Below are 26,646 nucleotides of genomic sequence, written 5' to 3'. Positions count from 1 at the left end.
AGCAGCGGCCGCTGTCTTAGCACTCCAGGCTTAAAGCTGATTTTGACAGTGAGTCCTTTCCTAGTCAAATGTAGTATTACAAAGTGTTAGTTCAAATGAATGGGCATCCTTTTACTGCATGGATAGCTTGAGCCCGCCAAAGCAGAAACCACTTTTACTGTACAGTTCTACATTCTACATCAAGAGGAGGAACCTCTCAATGCCTTTCATAGACAACTCCTTTTATTCATCCTTTCTCTCAATTATTTTGGATGCCCTTCTGAACTGCCATCACAATTGTTTATTAAAAGTATTTATGGGCAAGCAATGCATTTTACCATTTAATGCCCAGATGATGAGGTGTTGAAACACAAAGTACATTGAGAAGTTGCAGAAAATTTGATTATACGGTGGTTAAGCTGCAAAAAACTTGCAGTACCCTCATTGGCAAGAGTCACTCTTTTTCAAAGGTGACTTTTACAGGAAACAATATGGAGAACGTAAACCAAACAATGGTGAGAACCTTCATTCTTTTAGGAGTTTCCAATGCTCCTGAACTACGGCTGCCGTACTTCCTGTTGTTCTTTCTGATGTATACAGCAACATTGATTGGTAATCTTCTACTGATCATTGTGGTAAAACTTAATTCCCGTCTCCAGACACCTATGTACTTCTTCCTCAGCAACCTTGCATTCATTGATATTTGCTTCTCCACCACCATTGTCCCAAAAATTCTTGCAAACACTATATCCCATGATCGGTTAATTTCCTTTTTGGGATGTGCAACACAAATGTATTTCCATTTGGCTCTAGGAGCTACAGAATGTTTAATATTGGCTGTCATGGCCTATGATCGATATATTGCAGTATGCAAGCCTTTGCAGTATAATGCTATTGTAGACAAAAAACTTTGCCTGTCTATGGCTTCTGGATCATGGAGTGTCAGCTTTTTGAACTCTGTGATCCACGCAGTCTTCACTTTTCAGTTGCCTTATTGCAAGTCCAACCATGTAAACCACTTTTTCTGTGAGATGCCACCACTTTTCCGGCTTTCATGTACAGATACGTGGTTCAATGAAATTGCTGTATATATCTCTGGTGGACTTATCGCCCTTTGTTCATTCCTATTAACATTGCTATCTTATGTTCATATAATTTCTGCTATACTAAACATCCACTGCTCGAAAGGAAGACAAAAAGCTTTCTCTACTTGTTCATCCCACCTTGTAGCTGTGTCCCTCTACTATGGAACCATTATGTTTATGTATTTGCGCCCACGATCAATATACTCCCCAAATCGGGATAGAGTCGTCTCAATCCTTTATACAGTAGTGACTCCAATGTTGAATCCCATCATCTACAGTGTAAGGAATAAAGACTTCACTGAAACCACCAAAAAGACTATTAGCTCAATATTGTACTCCAGAAGTATGTAGTTTATGGGACCATTTATGTAAGCAAGTGGACTATTATAGACACAATGATGTTTATGTTTTGTAGATGTGCTAACTTCACTGTACAGAGTCTTAATCAATGGCACCATATGTGCCATAAAGGTCAGCTAGATGGAGGCCCCAACTTTCAGGGTTCCACCTTAAAAATTTGGGTACCCATGACACCAGCTTCTCTACACAGCTATGAACTCAAGGCAAAAACTGAACTCTTTCCATTCAAGTCTACTGTGGGTTACAGGTTGACTGACCAATTGGAGCACCAGAAGATCCTCTGATTGCTTAAGTTCTGAGCAACAGTAGTTTAGAGCCTAGGTTTTCAAACTCTGATACCTGTACCATAGAGTCTGTACACCCTACATATATGTGAATTTGGTCAAGGACTCCAGTTTCTCGTGAACCTAATTCAATACAATATTGGGACATGTTTGGGAAAATATCACAGCCATGGAGTCTCTGCTCTCACCAAGAGAGCAGAGATATGGGAGAAGCCAGCAAGGGACCAGTTGGTGATCACTATGATTGGTTAGCCTGTGAAGACTAACCAATCTTAGCGTGGCAGTGATAAAATACTGGTTTTATGCTCTGATCTCACTTCTGGAGACTGATTCCAGCTGTTTAACCCCTTAGATGTCAGTCATTATCCACCAGTGGCATCCATGGGGTTAACTGAGGGAAAGGACTCCTTCTTTCCCCCATTGGGCAACTGTGCTGCGATGGCAGTGGCCTGACGTTAGCATGGCAATTGGATGACTTACAAAAGTATCCAAGATTGCCATGCATCTAAGTCTGATAGATTCTGAGGGTCTGATCAGACTAAGGGCTCATTCACATGATCATGCTGCGCTTTGCGGTCCGCAAATTGCGGATACGCAAAACACGGATGCCGCCCGTGTACCTTCCGCAATTTGTGGAATGGAACAGGAGGCCCATTATAGCAATGCCTATTCTTGTCCGCAATATTTATAGAGAAAACCACGCACACTCTTGAGGATTTAGATATGCCAGGTGGATTTATTATGAATCATACACTTCAAACTGTGAAGTAGGTGCCAGCAACATTTGAATAATAAGCAAGTAAATGATTCTTCTGGTAAAATTACAAAATACTGCCCCGGTCGGGTGTTAATTGCTCCGTTTTTAATTGAAATAGTGTTGCGCCGTGAGTCATATGGAGAGCTGCGATGTTTCAAGACGGTTCGGTCATATGAGACCTTTATCAATAGATCGCTGAAAGTGTAAAACATAAAATAAGAATCTGAGGCATACAAATGCAATTCGTGATGAAGAGACATTCAAACGAAATATGCAGATCTGACACAGATAGGTAAATCAAAATAGCGTGTGAGACGATGCCTGGATACAGGTGAGTCATCAAAGAAGACACAATAGTACTATATAGTATATAAGTAATTTGAGCATATAATCAGAAAATAAGGGGAGAAAGACAATGGAACGGAATAAAGCTGAGCACAAGTGGTGGTGGGAAAACGATATCCAAGTATATGGTTGTACTCCGGGAGTACCGTGAGGCCATAGAGAGGATTACAGGGTATGAGGTGTCTGTTGAAGTGAGGCCATAGAGATGGTAATAGAGTATGAGGTGCCAGTGGCAGTGAGGCCATAGAGTTGGTTGCAGGGTATGAGGTACCTATGGGGGCAGCGCATCTGTAGGATCGTGGTCCATACCGGAGTGATATGGGGGAGCGGCAAGATACGGGGATCGGGGGAGGCAGAGGCGGACTTACCAGGATGAGTTGTGGAGGACAGGACGGCTGCACGGCAGAGAAAGCAAGGAGCTGCCGGTCTATTGTGTGGGTCGGGTTAAATACAAATCACGCGCGGTGTGACGCCGGCACAGGCGCGTTGTGGGTTCCAGGCGGCGCATGCGTCAGACCGCGCGCGATTTGTATTTAACCTCTCCTGTCATCTGTGTGTAAAAACCACTCATTTTGCTACACATTGCTTGTGCTGCAATGTCCTCCTCCTCCTCCAGTTCAGCCCCTGGCCATGAGATCTAGGAGCCATGTCTCCAGTTACCTGACCAGCTGGATTTAATAGCATCTGTTTCAGGACATGGCCTCCTCAAACGGTCTGAGCAAATGGCAGGTGTCACACATGAGCTGTCACTGGCTGACATCAAAGTTACACAGAGGAGTACTCCTGTCCGCTTGGATCATCAAGAAATCGTTTATGGCCTTTCTCTGTTCGTATAGTCGGTCCAACATATGAACCCGTGCACTTCTACTTCTCAGGCAGATAGGCTCCCACGAAGAGGGTGGTCAACCCGGGAACGTTTTGCTCCCGACCTTCCACTGCTGCCACCCTGCTGACTCACGGCCATGCTAGCGACTTTCTGGCTCCGCTGCTGCCTCACAGGCAAGCTGCCACCCTCTTCTCCCGATGATGTTGAAGCCCCTTCATCACCCTACTCCCAAGTGCAATCAGCTACATCATCATCATCAAGAGCTGTCTGCACGTCACTGATGTCCTACTCAATGGTCTCTGGGTCAGGAGCCTGACCGCTCGCAACACCTGCTCCCACGCAACTCTCCCCATCACTACTTGCCCACCTAGTGTAGGAAGCGGCGGATGTCTCCTCCAGATCTTGGCTGGGCAGTAGCTGCTGACTGTCCTCTAGTAGCTCGTTTTCACTGTATAGTGGAGCTGAGCCCACAGCATACAATTCTTCTCTGGCTAAGGGAACAGAAAAGGACAGAGGCAGGTTGAGGACAGGTGAGGGCACAGGGCCTGCTCCCAGGCCATGCTAACTAAGCGTTGTGTCAGAGGAACCCACCGACTCTTGGCTGGGGGTGTCTTATGTCACTTGGGACAAAGTGGATGACCGAGTGAACCATTCAAGAACCGCTGGGTTGCTGGTCAAGACATGACCGCTAGATGACACCAGGAGCTCAGGCCTCTCGCTGTGACCCCTGCTGCCATGGCTCCTTACTCTGCTGCAACCTGTGCCTGAAACATTTAGGCCTCTGCCACTCCCCTGTGCAGGGCCTGGCACTTCTCTGTCTGACATACTGTTAGATCAAATAAATAAATAAAAAGGAAATTTAAACACCCCAACACTCACTTCAGCACACAACGGCTAATAAGCCCTTTTTTTTTTTTTACCACTAATACACACTAAAAAAGGCTGTAATTTTCTCACTTCACCACACAACGGAAAATACTTTTTTTTTGCCAGTAACACACGCAAAAAAACTGCACCACTGACTTTCAAATATATTTCTGGTTTGATTCGCAACAGTGTAGAGAAGTAAGAAAAAGATACGCGGCACTCACCGAGATTTTACATTGGCAAAACGATCCGCCCCTTATTTGAGCGTATCCTCGAGCATGTCGGTTCTGTGCATTCGGGTAGAGGTTTCCCACGCTTGATTGAGCACATCCGCACCACCCATGGCAATTTCTAGAAGCATTATACTTACCTTCGCTGTCTGTGACCGGCCGGGCGCTCCTCCTACTGGTAAGTGAAAGGTCTGTGCGGCGTATTGCTTATAGCACAGACCTGTCACTTACCAGTAGGAGGAGCGCCCGGCTGGTCACAGACATCGCAGGTAAGTATAATGCTTCTAAAAATTGCTAAGTAACCATGGCAACCAGGACTGCGGTAGCGTCCTGGTTGCCATGATTACTGATCGGAGCCCCAGCGATTAAACTCGGACTCCGATCGGAACTCTCCGCTGCCACCAATGATATGGGGAGGGGATTTTAACTAGGGGGGGGGAGAGGGGAGGCCGCACTGGCCACCAATGATGGAGAAAGGTGATTTTAACTAGGGGGGGGGGGAGAGGGGAGGCCGCACTGGCCACCAATGAATATAATATTGGGGAGGGAGGGAGGGGGGCCACACTGGCCACCAATGAATGTAATACAGGGGAGGGAGGGGGTCTTCCCCCTCCTGCCTGGCAGCACCTGATCTCTTACAGGGGGCTATGATACGCACAATTAACCCCTCAGGTGCGGCACCTGAGGGGTTAATTGTGTGGATCACAGCCCCCTGTAAGAGATCGGGTGCTGCCAGGCAGCAGGGGGCAGTCATGTACACAGTTCGTAGGATATTCTAACTTGAAGCGTTCCCATCACTATGGGAACGCTTCTGTGTTAGAATATACTGTCGGATATGAGTTTTCACGAAGTGAAAACTCAGCTCTGAAAAAGCTTTTATGCAGACGGATCTGCGATCCGTCTGTGTGAAAGTAGCCTATGGCCACGGATCACGGACGCGGATGCCAATCTTGTGTGCATCCGTGTTTTTTCACAGACCCATTGACTTGAATGGGTCCGTGAACCGTTGTCAGTTCAAAAAATAGGACAGGTCCTATTTTTTTGACGGACAGGAAACACGGATCACGGCCGCTGATGAGCAACGGTGCATTTTCCGAGTTTTCAGCGGACCCATTGAAAGTCAATGGGTTCGCAGAAAATCACAGAAAACGGAATAACGGCCACGGATGCACACAACGGTCGTGTGCATGAGGCCTTACTAAGATTTGAACCAAAAACCTCACTACTTTAAGACACCAGCACTAACCACCACAGCTAGCCACTCAGGAAAAGCTGCAGAGATCCACATCTTCAAGTGGGAGAATCTGTTCACAGGAGAACTATTAGTTGTGTACTGCACAAATCTGGTCTTTATGAAAGAGTAACAAGAAGAAAGCCATTTTTGAAAACAAGTCATAACAAGTCCCATTTGCAGTATGCCACAAGCCATGTAGGGGATGCAGCAAACATGTGAAAAAAGGTGCTCTGGTCAGATAAGACCAAAGTTTAACTTTTTGGACCAAATTCAAAATGCTCACACTGTACATCACACTGAACACACCATCCCTACCATGAAACATGCTGAAGGGAGACTTTTCTTTAGCAGGGACAGAGAAACTGGGCAGAGTTGGTGGGAAGAGGGATGGAGCTAAACACAGGGAAATCCTGAAGGAAAATCCTGGTAAAAGCTGCAAAAGATCTGAGACTGGGCCAGAGGTTCACCTTCCAGGAGGACGAGAACTCTAAGCAAACAGCCAGAGTTACAATGTAATGTTTTCGATGAAAGCACATTCATGTGTTAGAATGGCCCAGTCAAAGTCCAGATCTAAATCCCATTGAGAATCTGTGGCAAGACTTGAAAATTGCTGCTCACAGACGCTCTACTTCCAATCTGACTGAGCTTGAGCTATTTTGTGAAGAATGGGCAGCTGTAATTGCAACGAAAGGTTGTCCTTCGAAGTATTGACTCAGGAGGGCTAAATACAAATGCACGCCACACTTTCCAGAGTTGTATTTATAAAAATGTGGAAAACCATGTATCATCTTCTTTTCACTTTACACATATTTACTACTTTGTGTTAGTCTATCACAAAAAATCCCTATAAATTACAAGTTTGTGGGTGAAAAGTAAAAAAATGGGGAAAAGGGACTATGAACACATTTTCAAGACACTGCAACCAGTGCATTTTCTGTATACAGATACATCTAGTTATTAATTCTATAATGTTTTCTCTTCACATATTTATGGCCAGTATCAGCATTTGGTCAACCTGGACAAATAACACATCTATTTTCTGGGTAATGTCACTTGGAACTGTAAACCAAATCTCTGATCCATCTTTCAAGGCTGAAGGTGCCCATTAAAGCTCTGCACTCAGTGAATCAAAGCAGAATGTTGCAGTTAATTTGCAGTTCATAGTATTAGTCAATCACCCACTGCCTTTAGTAAGAGCAAAAAAGCCTGGACTTTTTTAATTCATCGTTCTCTGGCTTCTGAGGACCCGTGTTGCTACTACTAAGGAAAATTAGGCAGATTGCCAAAATTTGGTCCACCACCAACAGTTGTAGGGACTTTGCCTGTAGAAGAAGTTTTATCTTGTCCTGGAACATAATTCCATTGAAGGAGTTGAGAATGAGCATTTGTAGCTGATGTTATCACATGTGCTAAGAAACTCCAAAAATTCATGAAGCAGTTAATGACTGATCGTAATAAGAGCTATTTGTACATCAGCCAAGGTCCCAAAGCCTGAGGCGTCAGAGGCCTATTGTCACACGTAATGGGAAGGGGAAACACCAGAATACACACCAAAGGTGTCACGGGGTTCCGAAGGTGCACTCGGTCCTCCATTTCCCGCAGACCTGTTGCTTAGCTTTGGGAATGAGGATCTGTGTTTGACCTCATTCCCAGGGCGGCTTTACTAGCTGGGTGGTTCCCTGCTCCTAGTCTGCCTTGAGCGCCGAGCTGATCACTCGGTGCTCGACTGGTTGGTCTGTCGATCATGTGACGCTGGCCACGTCACATGACCCTCACTCCCCACTATAAATACAGGCAGCCTGCTGGCTACAGGTTGCCTGTTAATTTCTAGGTTCCTGGCTATTTGTTGGACTACTGAATACTTACCTGATCCTGTTGCCTGACGATCCTTTGCCTGCTCCTCCTGTACTGCGCATCCGTCCTGGTATTGTGGCCTCGGCTCCCACCTGACTACTCTCTTAGGACTCCTCTTGTACTTCTCTGCTCTCCTGGTATTTGACCCTGGCTTCTCCTGACCATTCTTTGCTTAATCCTTTGTACTGCGTAGCTTTCTTGGTTCTGACCCGGTCCGTTCATGTTCCGTATTTTGTCTTGTCTGTCTTCCCTGCACATATCCTAAGTTAGGGAATGTCATCCAGTTGTCCCCTGTCATCAGGACTCGTGAGGCAAGTAGGCAGGGCCAGGGGTGAGGGTGGAGCGCAGTGGTCACTATCCTTCCCCCTGTGTGTTTGTGGACGTGACCATTACAGAAGGGAAAAGACAAAGAACTAGGCCTCAAGGCAAGGTAGAGGGGAACGGACGCCTCCTAAGAAACCCCTAAACCTGGCCCTGACTCCTGTCAGTATGTATAGACCCTGAAGGTGGGAAGATACATACGCTGGAACCTAAACCCTAGGAGCCCTGAAATGCCCTAAGGTAGTGACAGGGAATGAGACAACTGGTTCCTTCCCAGGTGAATGAACCAGCGTCTCCCTCAGGCCGAGTAACAAGAAGCACAAGGGAAAAACCAAATACAAAGAGCAGTAAAACTTATATTATAGAAAATGGATGAGCAGGAACACAGGAAGGTCCACACACCAACTCTTCCAAATCCAAGCAGAGAATATCAACCGCATGGATTGAATTGTGAGACCAAACTAAATAGGGAATGCAGTAATGACCACCAGCTGTGCCTGACAAGAGGTGTGGTCATTACCAAACAACATCACTGAGAATCAAAAGACTGTCAGTTAACCCCACATGCAGCCAGTCTCCCAGATCTTCTAACCTCTGACACGGGAGGTACTGTGACACCTATAGCCACTCAATGCCCATCAACTTAATAGACAATCCAGACACCACACACTGATGTACATAGGTGAGTCACATTTTATGGCCACTTCCTACTTTCGACGTTAGCAGCATGTAGCTCATGAAGGAAGTACCATTTTGTGAGCTGGCTTGGTGTGCGATAGGCTGTCTGCACACATACTGTATCCCTCATTGCTGTCATGGGCAAAAGGGACGGTTTATTAGAGTTGCCGGTTTTCAGGATATAAGGGTGGCAGTTTTTCTGAACCTGCACAGTTTGTGAACTGTGTAATTGCTGCTGTGGTGAAAGTGTATCGTGAGTGGATAAATGGCATCACTGCAAATAAGCAATTTGGAAACTGTGGAGCACCAAGTGCCATTGATGTGAGATGTGAACATCCGCTATGTGAGGGCGGACTGACTACAATGCAGTAGCTCACCTCCAAAATGAACCAGGAGGCTACCAGATGCGTGTCTAAAACAACAGTTCAGTGAACCCTACTGCATATGGGGCTCTGAAGCAGACAGATGGTCACTGCACCTCTGATAAAGAAGTTGCATCGGCAGAAAAGACTTCAGTTTTTGAGGCAGTATCGGAATTGGACCTCCGCTGATTGGCCAAGGGTTGTATTATCTGATGAGTCACATTTTCTGCTTCATCAAGAGGATGAACAAACACCTTGAAAACACTGCTGGAATAATACAAGCTAATGCTGACAGTGTTATGGTCTGTTGAATGTTTTTATGACATTCTCTGGGCCCACTGAATCATGTGGAAACACACTCCACCAATTTGCGGATTTAGGTATGGGATCTTCCATCAGGACAATGCAAAATGTCACATGGTCATGGCAAAATGTCCAACATTGGTTGGAAGAGCATGACTAAGATTTCCAAGTACCACCCTGGCCCACTAATTCCCCAGACTTGAATGCAATTGAATACCTGTGGAACCACCTTGATCATTGTGTTCACTTTATAGATCCTCCTCCATGTTCCCTCCAGCAGCTGTGGGATGCACTGTACTCAGCATGGCTCCAGATACCTGTGACAACCTATCAGGACCTTAGTGAGTCACTCCCAGCCTGTCTAGCTTCTGTCCGTGCTGCACATGGTGGCTACTCTGGATATTAGCTGGAGGTCATAATAATATGAATCAACTGTGTATATTCTTATTAGATGTGGTCTACAGCATCCAAGGGTGTCTTGATGGGGCAGTCCACAGTGCACACTTGTGTATAGTATGGGGTTTCAAGTTTCTGACACTGGAACCAAATAGATACAGCCATGTCCTCTTTCCTTAGACTGTTGTTGTCCCACCTCTCTCTCAGCACTGCGACCATACATTATGCCAGGGATGCCCAACCTGCGGCCCTCCAGCTGTTGCAAAACTACAACTCCCGGCATGTCTGGACAGCCTACAGCTATCAGCCTACAGCAGGGCATGGTGGGAGATGTAGTTTTAAAATAGCTGGAGGGCCACAGGTTGGGCATCACAGCATTATGCAATGGGGGGGGGGGAATGTAATAATATACTGGCTGAGTAGGGGAGAGTGAGAATATATTAGGTTCAGTAATTAACAATATGGTGATTTAGAGCTAACTAGATCTATGGTAGTGGTGGTGGGAAAGTGGTAGCTCAGGTCCTATGGCACACTTACTTTACCACTGTAGACTACCATGAAGCTAACTTGAAGGTTTTCATGTCTGGCCACCCACCCTCCAAAATGTAGAATTAAGTTTTTCAAACAATAAACGGACACACAATTTTATAAATACACATCCATATTATTCCCACTGGAATTTAAAGAACAGACCCATATAATACTATAGCTACATATACTGTATAGTGATGAGCGGCAGGGGCTATATTCGAATTTGCGATATTTCACGAATATTTGGGCGAAAATCCATCATATATTAATGAATTAGCGAATTCAAGATTATTTTCTTGATTTCGAAAAATCGGCAATGTAATATTCGCGTAATGCAGCGAAATACAGGTGTGGGTCACTTTTGCTACATTTTCCAAGCTGCTAGAAGTTTCCGGAGACTGGAGAAAATGGTTGGCACGACAGAGCATTAAAAATCGCTTTACATGCAGTTAGAGTGCTCAAATATATTCGCGATTGCGCTAATCGGTACTAATGATGCAAATATTTTGTATGTACTGGTGACTTGCATTATTCCTTCCCATGTGCATAACCTTACATTTGTCAGTGTCAAACCTGATCTGACACTTATCTTCCCAAGTGTCCAAGCTATCCAGATCCATCTATAGAAGTTTACTGTCCTCTTCTGTGTTAATTACTTTACACAGTTTAGTGTCATCTGCAAAAATTTATATTTTACTGCACAAGCCTTCTACAAGATCATTAATAAAAAAATATTGAACAGAATAGGGCCCAGCACTGACCCCTTATGTACCCCACTAGTGACGGTGACCCAATCTGAGTGATGTGATCTCAAACAGACCTGGATTCATTGCTAAAGACGATTCAGTTCCAGTCTACAGCAGTCCAGGTTGGTCCAGATGGGTGCAATGACACCAAATTTATTTCTGCTAAGGGTCTAAAAATGATCCAGAGATAGGCGTGTGTAATAAAGGTGCCACCTGTGTCTGAATGGTGTACATAAAACTGTAGAAACTGATCATGCTTGTGAGTGGATCAAATGGTCCTCTCTAATGGTAGTCTGGGCCATCTGAAGCCTGTTGGCAACATGTTCAGGCCTTTCACATAACGATTGCTCACAACACTTCATAACAGCTAGTTCAGAATGGCCTACATAATGGGCAATTTATTGAAACGACAATCCTGCTTCTCTCAGTCCAATGATGAAACCACTCCCAACGTCTGTCAACTCGGTAAAATGTCTTCGAGTGCATCGTAATAGCATGAAGCCTTTTTAGTGGCAAGACCCAGTGTCTAAAACAGACCAGACCTATAATTATATACATATAAACATGTGCGATGACAGCACGTTGAGTTTCACAGAAATCCAACATCTATATCTTGTTGCATTATAGTTTTTTTTAAATGAGCATACATTAGCAAGAGGAAAGTGGGTTTCATCTCGTTCTGAAACCGAATTTTGGTTTAGACGAAAAAAATGAAAATTCCTTATAAAGTATTGGATATGCTAAATACTAAAGAGTTCATAAGGCAGGCAAATACAAATGTGTATTCCTCCCATTAGAATTTAGAAGTCAATGGAATTGTATCGATCGATAATATCGGTAATATCGATTAGCATGGTTCCCATTGAAGAATATAAGATCTAAAATATAGACTTCTTTGGAAAGACTATGGGGGACATTTATTAAAACCGATGGATACACCAAAGTTATGTGGTGTTGCAGGCCTCTACATAGCTTTTGTGCTTCCTCCAGCAGACCAAGCAACAATATTAAAATCAATCTACATCAACTCCCTTGCTGGAGTAGATTTAAGTCATTTTCCATGCCAAAAACTGGAATGGAAAATGATAAATGAGATGGGCCTGCCAGACTGCACTCTTCCCGGTTCACGCCGTGCCCCCTTTTCTTGGCACTTGGGAAAAGTGGCATAAGGGGCAAAAAGTCACAGGTTTTGGCGCATCAAAAACATGGCAATATAATCTGCCACATTAATGCGCCAAAAAGTGGTATATGATTCATAATAAATGTACTCCTATGAGTTTGTAGTTTCTCCATTTCTTAATAAAGAACTGGAGTTAACCTAAACAGCTGAATTTCCAATGACTGATGAACTGGTGGAAAGTTATGTGAGTCTTCCAACAATCTTAGGACTTTTTTATTCTTAGTTTTTTTTTTTCAAATCTGTAAAATAGACAGACAGGTGGTAGAGCACCTGGTAGAGCATGGATAGCACTATCCATGAATCAAGACTCCATCCATCGCTATAAAAAAGTCATGAGCATAAACTACCAGGATAGCAGGCATATTCAATGCTGTGGGGCCCAGCAGTCAATGAAGTCCCACCTCAGCTCATATGTGAAGAGTCTTTCATACTTCCTTGCCGGGACAGCATTCTGAGTTTGGCAATGGTTCCCTATGCTTCTTATTAGGCCCTTGAATGAATCTGTTGAGTGTAGTTGATGGTTAGGACAGCAGAATTATAGTCACTGAAATTGATTGTAGTCGAAAGGGGTAATGCTACCTAGCTTTCGAGCAATTGGAGAAGGGCTGGGCCCAAGTAAGCTTTTTGAACTACTTTTAGTGACATTATATCCACTTCAGTTTATTGATGAGGGTGTTTTTCACATCCTTGTTCCTTATACTATATATAAAAGGATTCATCATCGGAGTTACTGTCGTATAAAGAATGGGCAGCACCTTGTCTGTTTTATTAGAGAAATTGGTGTATTTTTCTAGTCGCAGATAAGTGAACATAAGAGTCCCAAAGAAAAGGGTGACGACAATGAGGTGAGAGGCGCATGTGGAGAAGGACTTCTGCCTCCCTTGTGATGAAGTAATCTTCAGAATTGTGGCCATAATATGGATATATGAAATAAGAATCAATGAGAAGGAACACATAACAATAATTCCTGCTGCAATGTATTGAGCTATCTCATTAAGAAAAGTATCTCCACAAGACATTCGTATGAAAGCAGGTACCTCGCAAACATAGCTGTTGATGTTGTGAGACTTGCAAAATGGGAGTTGGAATGTGAGGGTCACTTGCAGCAAAGAGTTAATAAATGAAGCACTCCATGGCACTACAGCCATGTAAAAACAAACTGTCTTGTTCATTATGGTGTTATAATGCAATGGTCTACAAATAGCAGCAAACCTATCATAGGCCATGACGGCAAGTATTAGACATTCTGTAGAGCCCAAAGCTAAGGAGAAGTACATCTGTGTGGCGCACCCCATTAAGGAAATGCTCCTGTCTTTAGCCAAAGTGTTCTTTAAAATCACAGGGGCGATGGAGGAGGAGAAGCAGATATCAATGATAGAGAGGTTGATCAGGAAAAAGTACATAGGGCTGTGTAGAGTTGGATTGATCCTGACAATGATGATCAGCAGAAAGTTCCCTGATATCGTCATGAAATACATTATCAAAAATAATACGAAAAATATAAGTTGTAGATGAGGGATAGTGGACAACCCAAGTAAGATGAACCTATGGGAAGTTTGGTTTAATTGGTCCATCCATAACATTCAGGTGGTTCTTGATATATTATGAAAAAATAATTAGCCAAAATATAGTTTTCAAATTAATTATGATAGTGTATACTGGTTGTGTAATTGAGAACCACAAGAATGCAAACTTAAATCTGGCAGATCACCATTGCTTTGATGAAGTCTAAAACTGAAAGAGTACAGAGGATACTAAGGTATTGAGAGTGCAAAGATGAGCATGACACTAGATCTCTACAGATTCTAAAGGTTATCTTGTGGACCTGCTGCTGAGTGCCTTCTGCATCAGTACTGAGTAGAGCTCTTGAGTAGTGCTATGGTCATAAAAGATATGAATTCTTGTCTGATAATCAGCCATCCAAAATTATCAATTTAAACTATTCACTGTTTGGTGTTCAAGGGAAGCTTGGACTATGGTCAACTTTGAGTGCCACAATGAGATGGACAACCCGTATAACCTAGAGAAATGTTCGATTAACAAGTTAGAGTAGAGAAGAGGTTGTCCACCTCACCATTGTACACCATGATAATAAAGTATAGACAATATCTCACAGTTGGAACATCTTTGTAACAGAAAATTAGGTAAATTAAGTAACAAGCAAAAAAAAAAAGAGATTTGACAATTAAGTACAATTAGCACCATTTATGTTCATTAACCACTTAATTTCTTTCACATTTCCCTCCTCTTGAACATAATTTGCTAATTGTCCCACAATAGTTTGCTCATTGACTACATTTAGTTTAAACCAGGGCCTAATGGACCTTATATGCCCAATGTGGATCTTATACCTGTTCTCCCCTGGGGAGGCGAAGGAGACACAAGTGAGCAAGTATTTTCCTCCTCTTGAAAACAGCCTGCTTAGATATCTAGAGGATTCCCCCCAATGACTACATTCTGACTGGATTCCCCAGATTGGGGCTAATGAGCCATTCATCATCTATGGTAGATTCCACTGGACACCCAGCTCCTCTCCTTGCACTTTCCTTCACGTTGTTCCCTGGAGAGGCACAGGAGCACACTCAGGAGGCAAGGCAATTGTCCCATAATCATCAAAATTGAAAGTTATCATGTCTAGGCTTCCATAGTTCTTAGCTGAATCATCTGAATCGGCAGGTTCAGTGCTTGCAGGTTGCATGGATATGTATATATAGTTGAATGAAAACATGTCATATAACATCAAGTAACGGAAAAACTAATTTCTTAACCAAAGTTTTAAAAGTCATACATATCTTGTTACTCTTTGTACTGTACATAAGAGAATGATTATACATGTCTACAAAAAAAAAACAAATTTCAAGAGCTGTTATGGTTATTTCACGTAATCTTTATGTTTTTTAAAATACCCCATTGCTCTGAATCATATTGGATTTTAAATTGACCCATCAGACCTTCGACATCGATGCAATAAACCAACTTGTCTTCCTGGGCGAAGTAAGGAACGAACTCCTTTTAACGATGTCTGAACCATGAAGAGGACACCCCTGGCAACAATAAATTCCTGCTTTTCAGCCTTGATCCGAGTAACTCAGCGGCATCTTTGGGAAGATTCAAGTCTCTTACCAAATCATTCATCTCCTCCTGAGAAAAATTTTTTGGTCTTGTATCATCTTCAAAGTCAGATTCTTCAGGAAATATTAACCCCTTCTACCATTAGAAGCACAGACTCAGGGCTGAGGCTTAAACATACAGCATGCTGCTGAGTATCCCAGTGGTCAGACGTGTCACTCAGAGCAGCACTTGTATTCACCCCCTTTGCAGGGGGTAGAGGCAGAGATTGTTTACCTGCAACTAACAACAAAGGGCCAAGAAGAGAACTAGGGAAATGAAATCAATTTTTTTTCCCCCTCAGTATGTATTGCTGACTATCAGATTTACAGTGCTATATTTTTTTTTACATAACTTGGACAACCCTTTTAAGTTTTTATTGGCATTTTATATCTTAAATGCATTTATGTGAATTAATTAATAGTAATTTGGACTTTAATTTTGGTTAAAAACCCATAATATAAAAAAAATACCACAAATTCTAATTCTTTTATAAATTTTAAGACAATTTTGCATTTTGTGTCAAATCATGAAGTCTAGGAGTTTTCAATATTTTATTTGTTTTCAGCACACCAAAATACATGGAAATAAGATGAAAATAATCAAACAGCTTTTTAGTCGCAGACCTGTGTTATATTACTTTGACTTAAAGAATTATTAAATTTTGGAATGTGGACACCAGGAATTAAAACTAAGTCCATATTCCTTTAAAAAATCTTTATATGTCAAACTTCTGTCATTATTACAAGTGAGTAATAAGATTAAAATATTTAATCTCACATAGAAAAAGAAACATATTACATTATTAGAAAGTTAAAAAAATAAAATTAAAATATATTTTATTAATAATACATTTATTAGCACAAATAAGAGTCAGAATTAATTTAAATAGTTAAACTTTTTGGTAGAAGTAAAACTGTCCAGATTCTTTCTAAAAATCTTTGCCATCCTTAATAGAAGGGATTAATAAAATAGTAAACAAACCTAATAAAAAGATATTAATAACATTACTTCTAAAAATCTTTAAAGGGGTTATTCAACCCTTATAATGACCTTCCCCCAATGCCCGGACCACTCCTAAATATTATACTTACCTCTTCCCGGAACCTGCGTCGCACGATCACTGCACGGCTGCCACTGCATCTCCCTGTCACGCAGATCGAAAAATCTGGCGACAAGGGGAGCAGCCAATAGCAGGCTGCGATGGGTACGAGCCTCCCTAGCATTGCGGGTGTGGCCGTGCAGGGATCTGCAGCGATGCATGTCGAGGAATAGGTAAGTATAATGTGTACGAGGGGCCCGGACATTGGGGATCATTATAGGGGTTGGATAACCCCTTTAAATGTAAACTTTCCATTATTAATGCCAGTGAGTAATAAGATAGAAAATATCTAGGCTTACGTAGAAATAAATTTGTACATCTTACATTAGTAGAAAATGAACAAAAAATAAAAAATACTGTATTTTTCACCCTATAAAAACCCTAGGTTTTAGAGGAGGAAAATAAGAAAAAAAATATTTTTCCTTAGACCTCAGATCAGACCCCCAAACAGACCCCCAATGTTAGTCATACCTCAGTTCAGAGCCCAAATGTTAATAAGACCCCAAATGAGACCTCAGATCAGACACTCAATGTTTATAAGGGCCCCAATGAGAACCTCAATGTTAATAAGATACCCATTCATACCTCAGATCAGATCCCCAATGTTTATAAGACCCACAATCAGTCCTCACATCAGACCTCACATGGTAATAGGAACCCCGTGTTAATCAGACCTCAAATTAGGGGAAAAAAAGAAACACCTCTTCGGTTCCAGATGACAAGAACGCTCCTTAGATCCAGCATTCTTCCTGGTATTCCTTCTGAACTGTGACCCAATGTCGCACAGCTTGAGGTTACAGAGTGCAACCTCACACAGCATGCGGAGCCTTCAGGAGAAGACAGGGAGCGGTGAGTACAGAGCCTGCATAGGAAGCAATGTATTCACCCCTCCCTCGTCCTAATGTACAAATGAGTGCATCTATAATGAAAGCATTCATTAGTATTCACCCCATAAGATGCAATGCCATTTCCCCCCACAGTGAGGTGAAAATAGGTATCTTATAAAGTGAAAAATATGGTATATTTTATTATTCTTGGTACACTTACAAGAAAAAATGAGGGCCAAAATAAAGTAAATGTCATATGGGAAAAAAAAATCTGCATGTATAAAAAGAAAAGAAAATATCTAAAAAATTTATAAAAGTAGATATTTTCAAAATAATATTTATAGTAATAGTAGTGAACATTTTAAATAAAACAAATCTTAATGATCATTATTACATAAATTCTACTTACAAACCATTTGGAATTATTCAATCAATCTCTGAAAGAGGTTGCATTTTGGTTTTCTTATAAAGCACTAACAATTCGGTGATCGTCTTATATATTTTATACCTCTTACTCATCAATTCCCTTTGCAAATTTGCAAACCTCCCAGCTCATTTCTTAAATAGGTTTTGTGACTGTTTTAGTATCATTATCTGCTCCCTGTAGATGTCATTTGTAACTTACATTTCATTTTTATTTTATGTAGTATAAAAGAGCAACTCTTTTATATTGAATATGTATTAAAATAGTTTGTAAGGCACAGAGTCCAATTTTGCGCAATTTTTAATTTTGTCAAAACTACGGTAAACTGAGGAAAATTGCAAAGGGAAATTTACAAGTTCTTTATATTAACATGTTTTAGTTTTTTGGTCAAAAATATAAGAATAGGGTTTCCCCATACACCCAGAGCTACAGTTGTATCCTTGTTGAGCTTCCTGGCATTGGGGGCAAGTTGTCCATATTTTATTATAATGTGCTATAATAGACAAATGGAGACTCTTGGAGCGTTAGTCTTGCTGCAATTAAGTATTTCAAAGTGGTTCTCCAGGTTATTTATATTGACAGACAATCCTTAGGATAGGCAATCAATATTTGATGGGTAGAGGTCTAACTCATTTTACGCCTGCCAATCAGTAGTGATGGACGAACATCGGCCGGGACGGTTTGCGATCAAATGTTCGCGATGGGACCGATGGGACCCGAAACTGAAAAACCTTTAGGTAATATTTGCAGCTATCAAATACTTACAAATAGTCCCACAACATGGACAGTGACTTACCAGAGGAGGATCATTGGCAAAAAATTTATTTTAATCAGGGGCCATTTTTATGCGTTTTAAAGGGAAACTCTTAAAAATGTGCCCTGCTGAAGCCAAGAAAATTTTTATTTTAGGCCACGGGAGTACAGGCCCCAAAAATTAGGCATTCACCTGACAGAAAAGAACTTGTGATGAAGTGGCTGGAGGTACATTAGGCAGTCACTGGATAACATTTTTACTGAAGGCCAGTACAGTCCTAGAACCCTGGATCAAACCCCCTGATCCCTATCCCTAAATTAAGTCCCTATCCCTAAACCTGTTGATCCAGAAGAAGGCCAAAACCCCTGGACACATTCAGCCAATTCGTGTCACAGGGGAAAAATTCCTTCTCAACCCGGGGAAAAGGCGATCAGTCCTAGAACCCTGGATAAAACCCCTGATCCCTATCCCTAAATTAGGTCCCTATCCCTAAACCTGTTGATCCAGAAGAAGGCGAAAATCCCTGGACACATTCAGCCAATTCATGTCACAGGGGGAAAATTCCTTCTCGACCCCGGGAAAAGGCGATCAGTCCTAGAACCCTGGATCAAAACTCCTGATTTCTATATCTTAGTTTTCTAAAAATCATGTTGTTATTTTTTTTTTTTTTTACTATTGTTATAGATTTATTACTATATTACTACCCTTTTACCTAAGTATTAATATTTAATAACTATAATTTTTTTTTTGTTAGATTTGGTTTCTGCTGGTGGTGTTACAGCTCCTTACCATCCTTCACCGACAGAATGGTTTGAAGAGGATGGTCCAGAGGATGTTCTTCTTTCCTCTCAGGTTGGTGTTCACATACTGGAAGGTGGTTGGCTGGCGGATCTTCTGTCTTCTTCCAGGCTGATGCTGAACTCTTGTCAGGTTCTTGCTCTTCACATCCAGTTTCATCATCCTCTGTTCTTTTTTCTGCTGCTTGGCAGACTTCTTCTCAGTAGTCTCATCCTGAAGCTCCTGGGATGTCTCTGCCTCTTCTTGATCTCTCTTGGCCTCCTTCACCTTCAGATCTTCACACAGGTGGCTTGCCATCATCAATGCCGGCTCTGGATCTTCTTCCTCCAATCAAAAAGGCAGGTATTTCTTCTGAGCTTCTGGGTCGGTCGGCATGAGGCGTTGAGAACAGATTCAGTCACTCGTCTATTAGACGTTCCTATTAAACCTTTACATCTATAGATAGAACATGGAGAAATCTGAAGGACAATATGACAGAAAGTAGAATCACTCACCTCCATCTTGAAGATTGGAGACGGGAGGAATCTCATGGAGTAGATGAGACGTTGTTGGTCTCTCTCCTCCACGGTGCGGGGATAAGCTGCAGGGAGAAGACAACCAGATCATGAGTTTACTTCAGATCAGTCTAAACCTCGAGCTTAGATCAAGTTTTCATAGTCGAGTCTTATTACCAAAAATACTCACTTAAGAAGGGTCCCAGGCCATAGATGCAGTGCTGGAGGCAGTAGATGTCCTAAAGAGAAGAGAATACAGTAAGTGACCACTTACCACTCCTCATGGGTGATAGGACAAAGGGCCAGATTACAATGAAGCTACTCACCTCCAGAGAAGTGCGGCCTGCTCCAATCCTGTATTCGTCCAGAATTGGAGAAATCATAGCGCGATCTGTTAACCCATAAAAGAGACTTAGTCACAGATCTGATAAAGGCAGTGAATGTCCTCCCAGGTGTAGGACCCTCGTGATCACACACTGATGGCCGGTCCTAAGGGTGGTAATATGGAAGTCCTGAAGAACCATTTATAACTTCTTCATATATCTTTATAGCAGTAAGTGAGAGATCAGCTTTCCTCATACAGAGCTCCAAATCCCCTGCAAAGCCTTAGAATAAAATGATACATTGTAGCTTCTTGCAGCCACCACTAGGGGGAGCAGAGGAGCGCACTGTACAGACAGTCATCAGTCCTGAGCTCCCTCTAGTGGTGTCTGCAGGCAGATCTAATGTTACCGTTTATATCAGTGCTGAGGATTTGGAGCTTTGTATCAGTAAAACAGAGCTCTGATCACTATAAAAATATATCAAGAAATGAATCAACATTAAAAATGTCCTGATGATAAAAGGCGGACATTCACGTCACATATAAGAGGATAGTAATCACATATGATCATGCACTATATATATATAGTGCCGTCTTTACTGGGTATTTGTAGTGGCCCTTAGAGCAGAAGGGCCCATATACGTAATACCGCACATAACACAGAGGGGAGATTTATCTCAACTGATATGAAGGAAAACTGGCTCAGTTGCCCATAGCAACCAATCAGATCGTTCCTTTCATTTCTCAGAACTCATTTGGAATATGAAAGGTGGAATCTGATTGGTTGTTATGGGCAACGGAGCCAGTTTTCCTTTGCCCCAGTTCTGATCCATCTCCCCCATAATGCAGACTGGGTTGTACTGGACCCTATACAGATACATGACAGGTTTATTTCTAAATTCATCCTGCCCAGGAGTCAGGAGGACAGAACTCACCCCCAATAAGACAGTAAAATACCCCAATTAACAACACTTTAAAAAATACCCCCATTTTCAGAGCCAGCACATTGTCCCCATTTACAATACTGCAAACAGAAAGCCCCCAATTCCCAGCACAGGGCCCTCAATAAACACTACTGGCAGCACGGGGCCTTAACTGACAGAATTTGGGAATCCTGCCCCAGCCACTAGGGGGAGCTCACTACACCCAGATGTATAACTCCATATACAGCTAGCTCCCCCTAGTGGTGTCTGGGACAGGTAGGATTTAGGATAAATGTGAAGCCTCATGGGAGATGTCAGATGAGGGGTGGGAGATCTCACCGGCGTCCATCTTCACCTCTCGTCGTCCTGTAACGGTCTGAGGACCGCTGACCGTTGGTTTCCTTTCAAGTTCAAATCCAGCGATCCCATTGGCTGCGGAGCAGTGACATCTGGAAGAGGAAATTTAAAGGGACAGGACGCTGTTATCTCACTGCAGTGCATGTCCTGTATGTGAGATATTATGAAGCTGTGGAGATAATCTGCGGGGAAAGGCTGCCATCACTCCTCATATATCCACCAGGGGGCGTAATATCTGATCAGTGTTATATCCGACATATTATTACACTATTATGTGCCAAGAAGCATCGAAATCTACAATTACAGTTTTTATAAATGTTTTTAACCCCTTCCTGACCAGGTTATTTTGCATCTCTGATTACGTAACTGATTTTGTTAGAGGAATATTCCCCAAAAATTCTGCTGTTGGCAAAAAATGTCAATTATGTCTTCACCATTGGCTCCGATCTGTGGCAGTGATCAGGAAGCTGGAAGATCTTCCGGCCGCACACCCTGTGATATATCATCATCATCATCATCACCCAGATCTCAGGAATAGATGTGACACCTACTGATATAGTATAGACTTACTTCTAGGCCTCCATCACTTATCCACAAGCTGGTTTTAAAAAACTTGGGTGACAACCAATATGGCCGCCAGTGCAGATCCCCCCAAGGGTTGTCACATGGGGTTTACAGGATTGTGGATGGCTACAATGACTAATAAGAAGAAAACCACCATATACTGCTAAAGTAATACTGCCATATACAGCCGGTATATAACCATCATATACTGCCAAGATAATAGTCATATACAGCCGGTATAATACCATCATACACAGCCTATATAATACAACCATGTACTGCCAAGATAATAGTGTCATACACAGCCTATATACACTCACCTAAAGAATTATTAGTGCCCCCATACTAATACAGTGTTGGACCCCCTTTTGCCTTCAGAACTGCCTTATTTCTACGTGGCATTGATTCCACAAGGTGCTGATAGCATTCTTTAGAAATGTTGGCCCATATTGATAGGATAGCATCTTGCAGTTGATGGAGATTTGAGGGATGCACATCCAGGGCACGAAGCTCCCGTTCCACCACATCCCAAAGATGCTCTATTGGGTTGAGATCTGGTGACTGTGGGGCCATAGTACAGTGAACTCATTGTCATGTTCAAGAAACCAATGTGAAATGATTGGAGCTTTGTGACATGGTGCATTATCCTGCTGGAAGTAGCCATCAGAGGATGGATACATGTTCTCATTCTGTTTACGCCAAATTCGGACTCTACCATTTGAATGTCTCAACAGAAATCGAGACTCATCAGACCAGGCAACATTTTTCCAGTCTTCAACAGTCCAATTTTGGTGAGCTTGTGCAAATTGTAGCCTCTTTCTCCTATTTGTAGTGGAGATGAGTGGTACCCGGTGGGGTCTTCTGCTGTTGTAGCCCATCCGCCTCAAGGTTGTGCGTGTTGTGGCTTCACAAATGCTTTGCTGCAGACCTCGGTTGTAACAGGTGGTTATATCAGTCAACGTTGCTCTTCTATCAGCTTGAATCAGTCGGCCCATTCTCCTCTGACCTCTAGCATCCACAAGGCATTTTTGCCCACAGGACTGCCGCATACTGGATGTTTTTCCCTTTTCACACCATTCTTTGTAAACCCTAGAAATGGTTGTGCGTGAAAATCCCAGTAAGGCTACTTTCACACTTGCATTAGGAGCGGATCCGTCTGGTGTCTGCACAGACGGATCCGCTCCTATAATGCAAACGCTTGCATCCGTTCAGAACGGATCCGACTGCATAACTGGTCATATTTAATACTGGGAATCCGCACTGGCCACCGATGAATATAGAGGGAGGGGGGCCGCACTGGTTACAATTAATACTGGGGAGGGAGGGGGGGCCGCACTGGCCACCAATAAGTTAAATACAGGAGGGGGGGGTCTGCCCCCTGCTGCCTGGCAGCATCTGCCAGGCAGCAGGAGGCAGTTATGTACACAGTTCTCAGTATATTCTAACTTGAAGCGTCCCCATCACCATGGGAACGCCTCTGTGTTAGAATATACTGTCGGATCTGAGTTTCACGATGTAACTCAAATCCGATGGTATATTCTAACATAGAGGCGTTCCCATGGTGATGGGGACGCTTCAAGTTAAAATATACCATCGGATTGGAGAAAACTCTGATCTGATGGTATATTAATAGGGACTCCTGACTTTACATTGAAAGTTAATGGGGGACGGATCCGTTTGAAATTGCACCATATTGTGTCAACGTCAAACGGATCTGTCCCCATTGACTTGCATTGTAAGTCTGGACGGATCTGTTTGGCTCCGCACGGCCAGGCGGACACGAAAACGCTGCAAGCTGCATTCAGGTGTCCGCCTGCTGAGCGGAACGGAGACCAAACGGTGCCAAACTGATGCATTCTGAGCGGATCCGCATCTATTCAGAATGCATTGGGGCTGTAGGGATCCGTTCGGGGCCGCTTGTGAGAGACTTCAAATGGAACTCACAAGCGGAACCCCGAACGCAAGTGTGAAAGTAGCCTAACTGAGCAGATTGTGAAATACTCAGACCGGCCCGTCTGGCACCAACAACCATGCCACGCTCAAAATTGCTTAAATCACCTTTCTTTCCCATTCTGACATTCAGTTTGGAGTTCAGGAGATTGTCTTGACCAGGAGCACCCCCCTAAATGCATCGAAGCAACTGCCATGTGATTGGTTGACTAGATAATTGCATTAATGAGAAATAGAACAGGTGTTCCTAATAATTCTTTAGGTGAGTGTAATACCACCATATAGAGATAACATAATACTGTCATATGTAGGCTACAGAAAATATCCATATGGTGCTAAGTTAATAGTGCCACATACCGCTGGCATAATACCACCATATAGCGCTAACGTAATAATGCCATAATCAAACTGTATAATACCACCATATAGTGCCATGATACTACTATGCAGCCTGCATATTATCACTAGGGTTGAGCCAATAGAGCTTCGGATCAGAGATCAGAAGTACAAACTTTTTAATGCGGTCTCTGTACAGCATTAAAATGTATTGGCTCTGCGTAGACAAAATTCGTATCGGCCGAAGTTGCGAGACTTCGCTGAATTCATTCGGTATTCCTTTCTACGTCTTTAAAAACATTTGAAAATAGGAATCCGAAGTCGGGTTTGGTATTGGCTGGTACCTCGGTATTGAACCCGACTTTGGATTCCTAATTTACTGAAGTCTTTCATTGAAGTCTTGCGCGACTTCGGCCAAGACGAATTTTGTCTACGTAGAACCAATACATTGTAAATTCGGTACGGAAACTACATTAAAAACAAAGTTTTTGAGCGAATAGACTTTGGATCAATGATCCTAAGCTCGATTCGCTCAGCCCTAATTATCAACATATGTTAAAATAATACTGCCATATAACGCCTGTAAAATACCACCATGGAGTACTAAGACTAGACCGTCATATACAGCCTCCAAAATAATACCATATAGTGCTAAGATACACAGACAGTGATCTTTAATGGAGGGGGGGGGGGCTCAGGAAAATAACCTGAAATAAGCAGATAACTTACCAACAGGGTCGTACGCCAATCGCCGATCATCAGCCATAAAAGAACCACTGCCGTCTGGAACATCAACATCCATAATCATAATGATCAGTGACTGCAGCTTAGCTGCATTGTGTATAGGAGGTCCTGTCTCCATATAAACTTGGTCTGCTGTTCTATATCTCCCTCATGCTTTACACTGCAGCACTGCCTGTTCAATTTTGCTGCTGTGTGTAAGTGGATGGTCAGTATGTGGAAAGATTATTAGATTACAGTAAGGACAGAAGATTATAAACTACAGGGACCCAAACCCTCAGAGAGAAGAGGACTATCTGCATGTAGAGGGCGGGGCATTAATAAGGGGGAGGTGCTTTCATCAGCCATTGATTAGTAAACTCTTGACAACTCCTCCTGAATTGTGCAGGACTCAATGCAGGACTCAGAGGTTTTGGGGAATTATCTTGGGGCGTTTCCAAATTTTATGCCTACTTACGCCCTCGGGTACAGTAAGGCCCCATAGACTTCTTTGGGGGCCGTATTATGGCGGCCTACCACTTGCATATTTCTCTGGTGTCAATCGGTGGCCGAAATGAAATGGGCTCTACAATTTGGACAACCCCTTTGTAATCACCAGTGTGAGCACAACACAAAAATACACATCTCACATCCTGCAGACCTTCTGATGAGAAGGACGAGGCCTTATCCAAGCAATCAACGGTGGACGGGATTTCTTCCTTACTTTTCAGAAATGAGGTTCTGCAGCATCTGCGCCTCAAATTCTGTAATTTTATTTAAAGGATTAGAGTGTTTGATATAATATAAAGATCTATATAAAGTTTTGGAACTATACAGATTAGAAAAAAAAATCAGCCACCAAATCAAACTAAAAATGTGAAGCAGAAAATTTACTGTTAAGGTAAAAATCAATGTATTGAAAACTGAAAATCTGCATCCATTAAACAAACACTATCCATATATCTTAGTTCATTAACATATTAAAATAATCTGGCCTTCATCCTGGCAGAGTGTTGTGATGTCACCACATTTGCATAGAATGTTCTAGAACTGGGCCTACAGCTGTGATGTCACTGGATGACATCACAATGATGGATTTTTGAAGGTGTGACTCCATGTTGGATGCACACAACTTCAGAAAGAAGATTGGACGCCATGAGGATTCATAGGCGTCTGCGGTATGTTGATCGGCGGCTGCTGGTCAACTCTCTCTCATCCTGCATGTCGATTGGCTCATTCCTTCTGACCCGATTCAGGACACTGAATCAAAAATGGAGGACTCTGATGAGGAACTCCAGCTTCCTGGCCAAGAAATCAACCATCATGACACAGGTCAGGAGCTTCTTCAGGTCAGTTGCCTTAAGACGTAAAAACCACGTCATCCGCCATGACATAGCTGAGAAGACGATCTTTATTGCTGATCCAAACGTTGCACATGAGGGGCCCCTAATACCACAAGGCATGTCCCTGGGAGAAAACACAGAAAGTGGGGAACCCCCACAAAAAAGACCTCGGGACGCTGATACTGTGGAGCCATTCCTTGTCCACAAAGCACCACCTTCTAAAAAAAAGAGCTGTAAGCGACGATGTAATAGAAAGACTCGTCAAAAACAACACACAGCAATGAAG

The 26,646-nt window shown here is 42.7% G+C and overlaps 2 protein-coding genes across 2 annotated transcripts; one reads left to right on the top strand and one right to left on the bottom strand.

The window, feature by feature from the left end:
• The first annotated feature begins 470 nt into the window (after positions 1–470).
• Positions 471–1,415, top strand: LOC120981551 (olfactory receptor 5V1-like). The gene has a single exon (XM_040411087.1). The coding sequence runs from the start codon at positions 471–473 to the stop codon at positions 1,413–1,415; it is 945 nt and encodes a 314-aa protein (XP_040267021.1).
• An 11,567-nt stretch (positions 1,416–12,982) lies between these two features.
• LOC120981550 (olfactory receptor 15-like) lies at positions 12,983–13,912 on the bottom strand. Its single transcript, XM_040411086.1, has one exon. It carries the CDS (start codon positions 13,910–13,912, stop codon positions 12,983–12,985), a length of 930 nt encoding a protein of 309 aa, XP_040267020.1.
• Positions 13,913–26,646: the final 12,734 nt, after the last annotated feature.

This window comes from Bufo bufo, chromosome 11, assembly GCF_905171765.1.
Source record: "Bufo bufo chromosome 11, aBufBuf1.1, whole genome shotgun sequence".
In the NCBI taxonomy this organism is placed as follows: Eukaryota; Metazoa; Chordata; class Amphibia; order Anura; family Bufonidae; genus Bufo; species Bufo bufo.
Note: the sequence above shows the minus strand (reverse complement) of the source record. Positions and strands in the feature narration are given on the sequence as shown.

What these genes read in the sequence shown, in the direction of transcription:
- LOC120981551 (XM_040411087.1), top strand. Translation starts at nt 471, where the DNA reads ATGGAGAACGTAAACCAAACAATGGTGAGAACCTTCATTCTTTTAGGA.
- LOC120981550 (XM_040411086.1), bottom strand. Translation starts at nt 13,912, where the DNA reads ATGGACCAATTAAACCAAACTTCCCATAGGTTCATCTTACTTGGGTTG.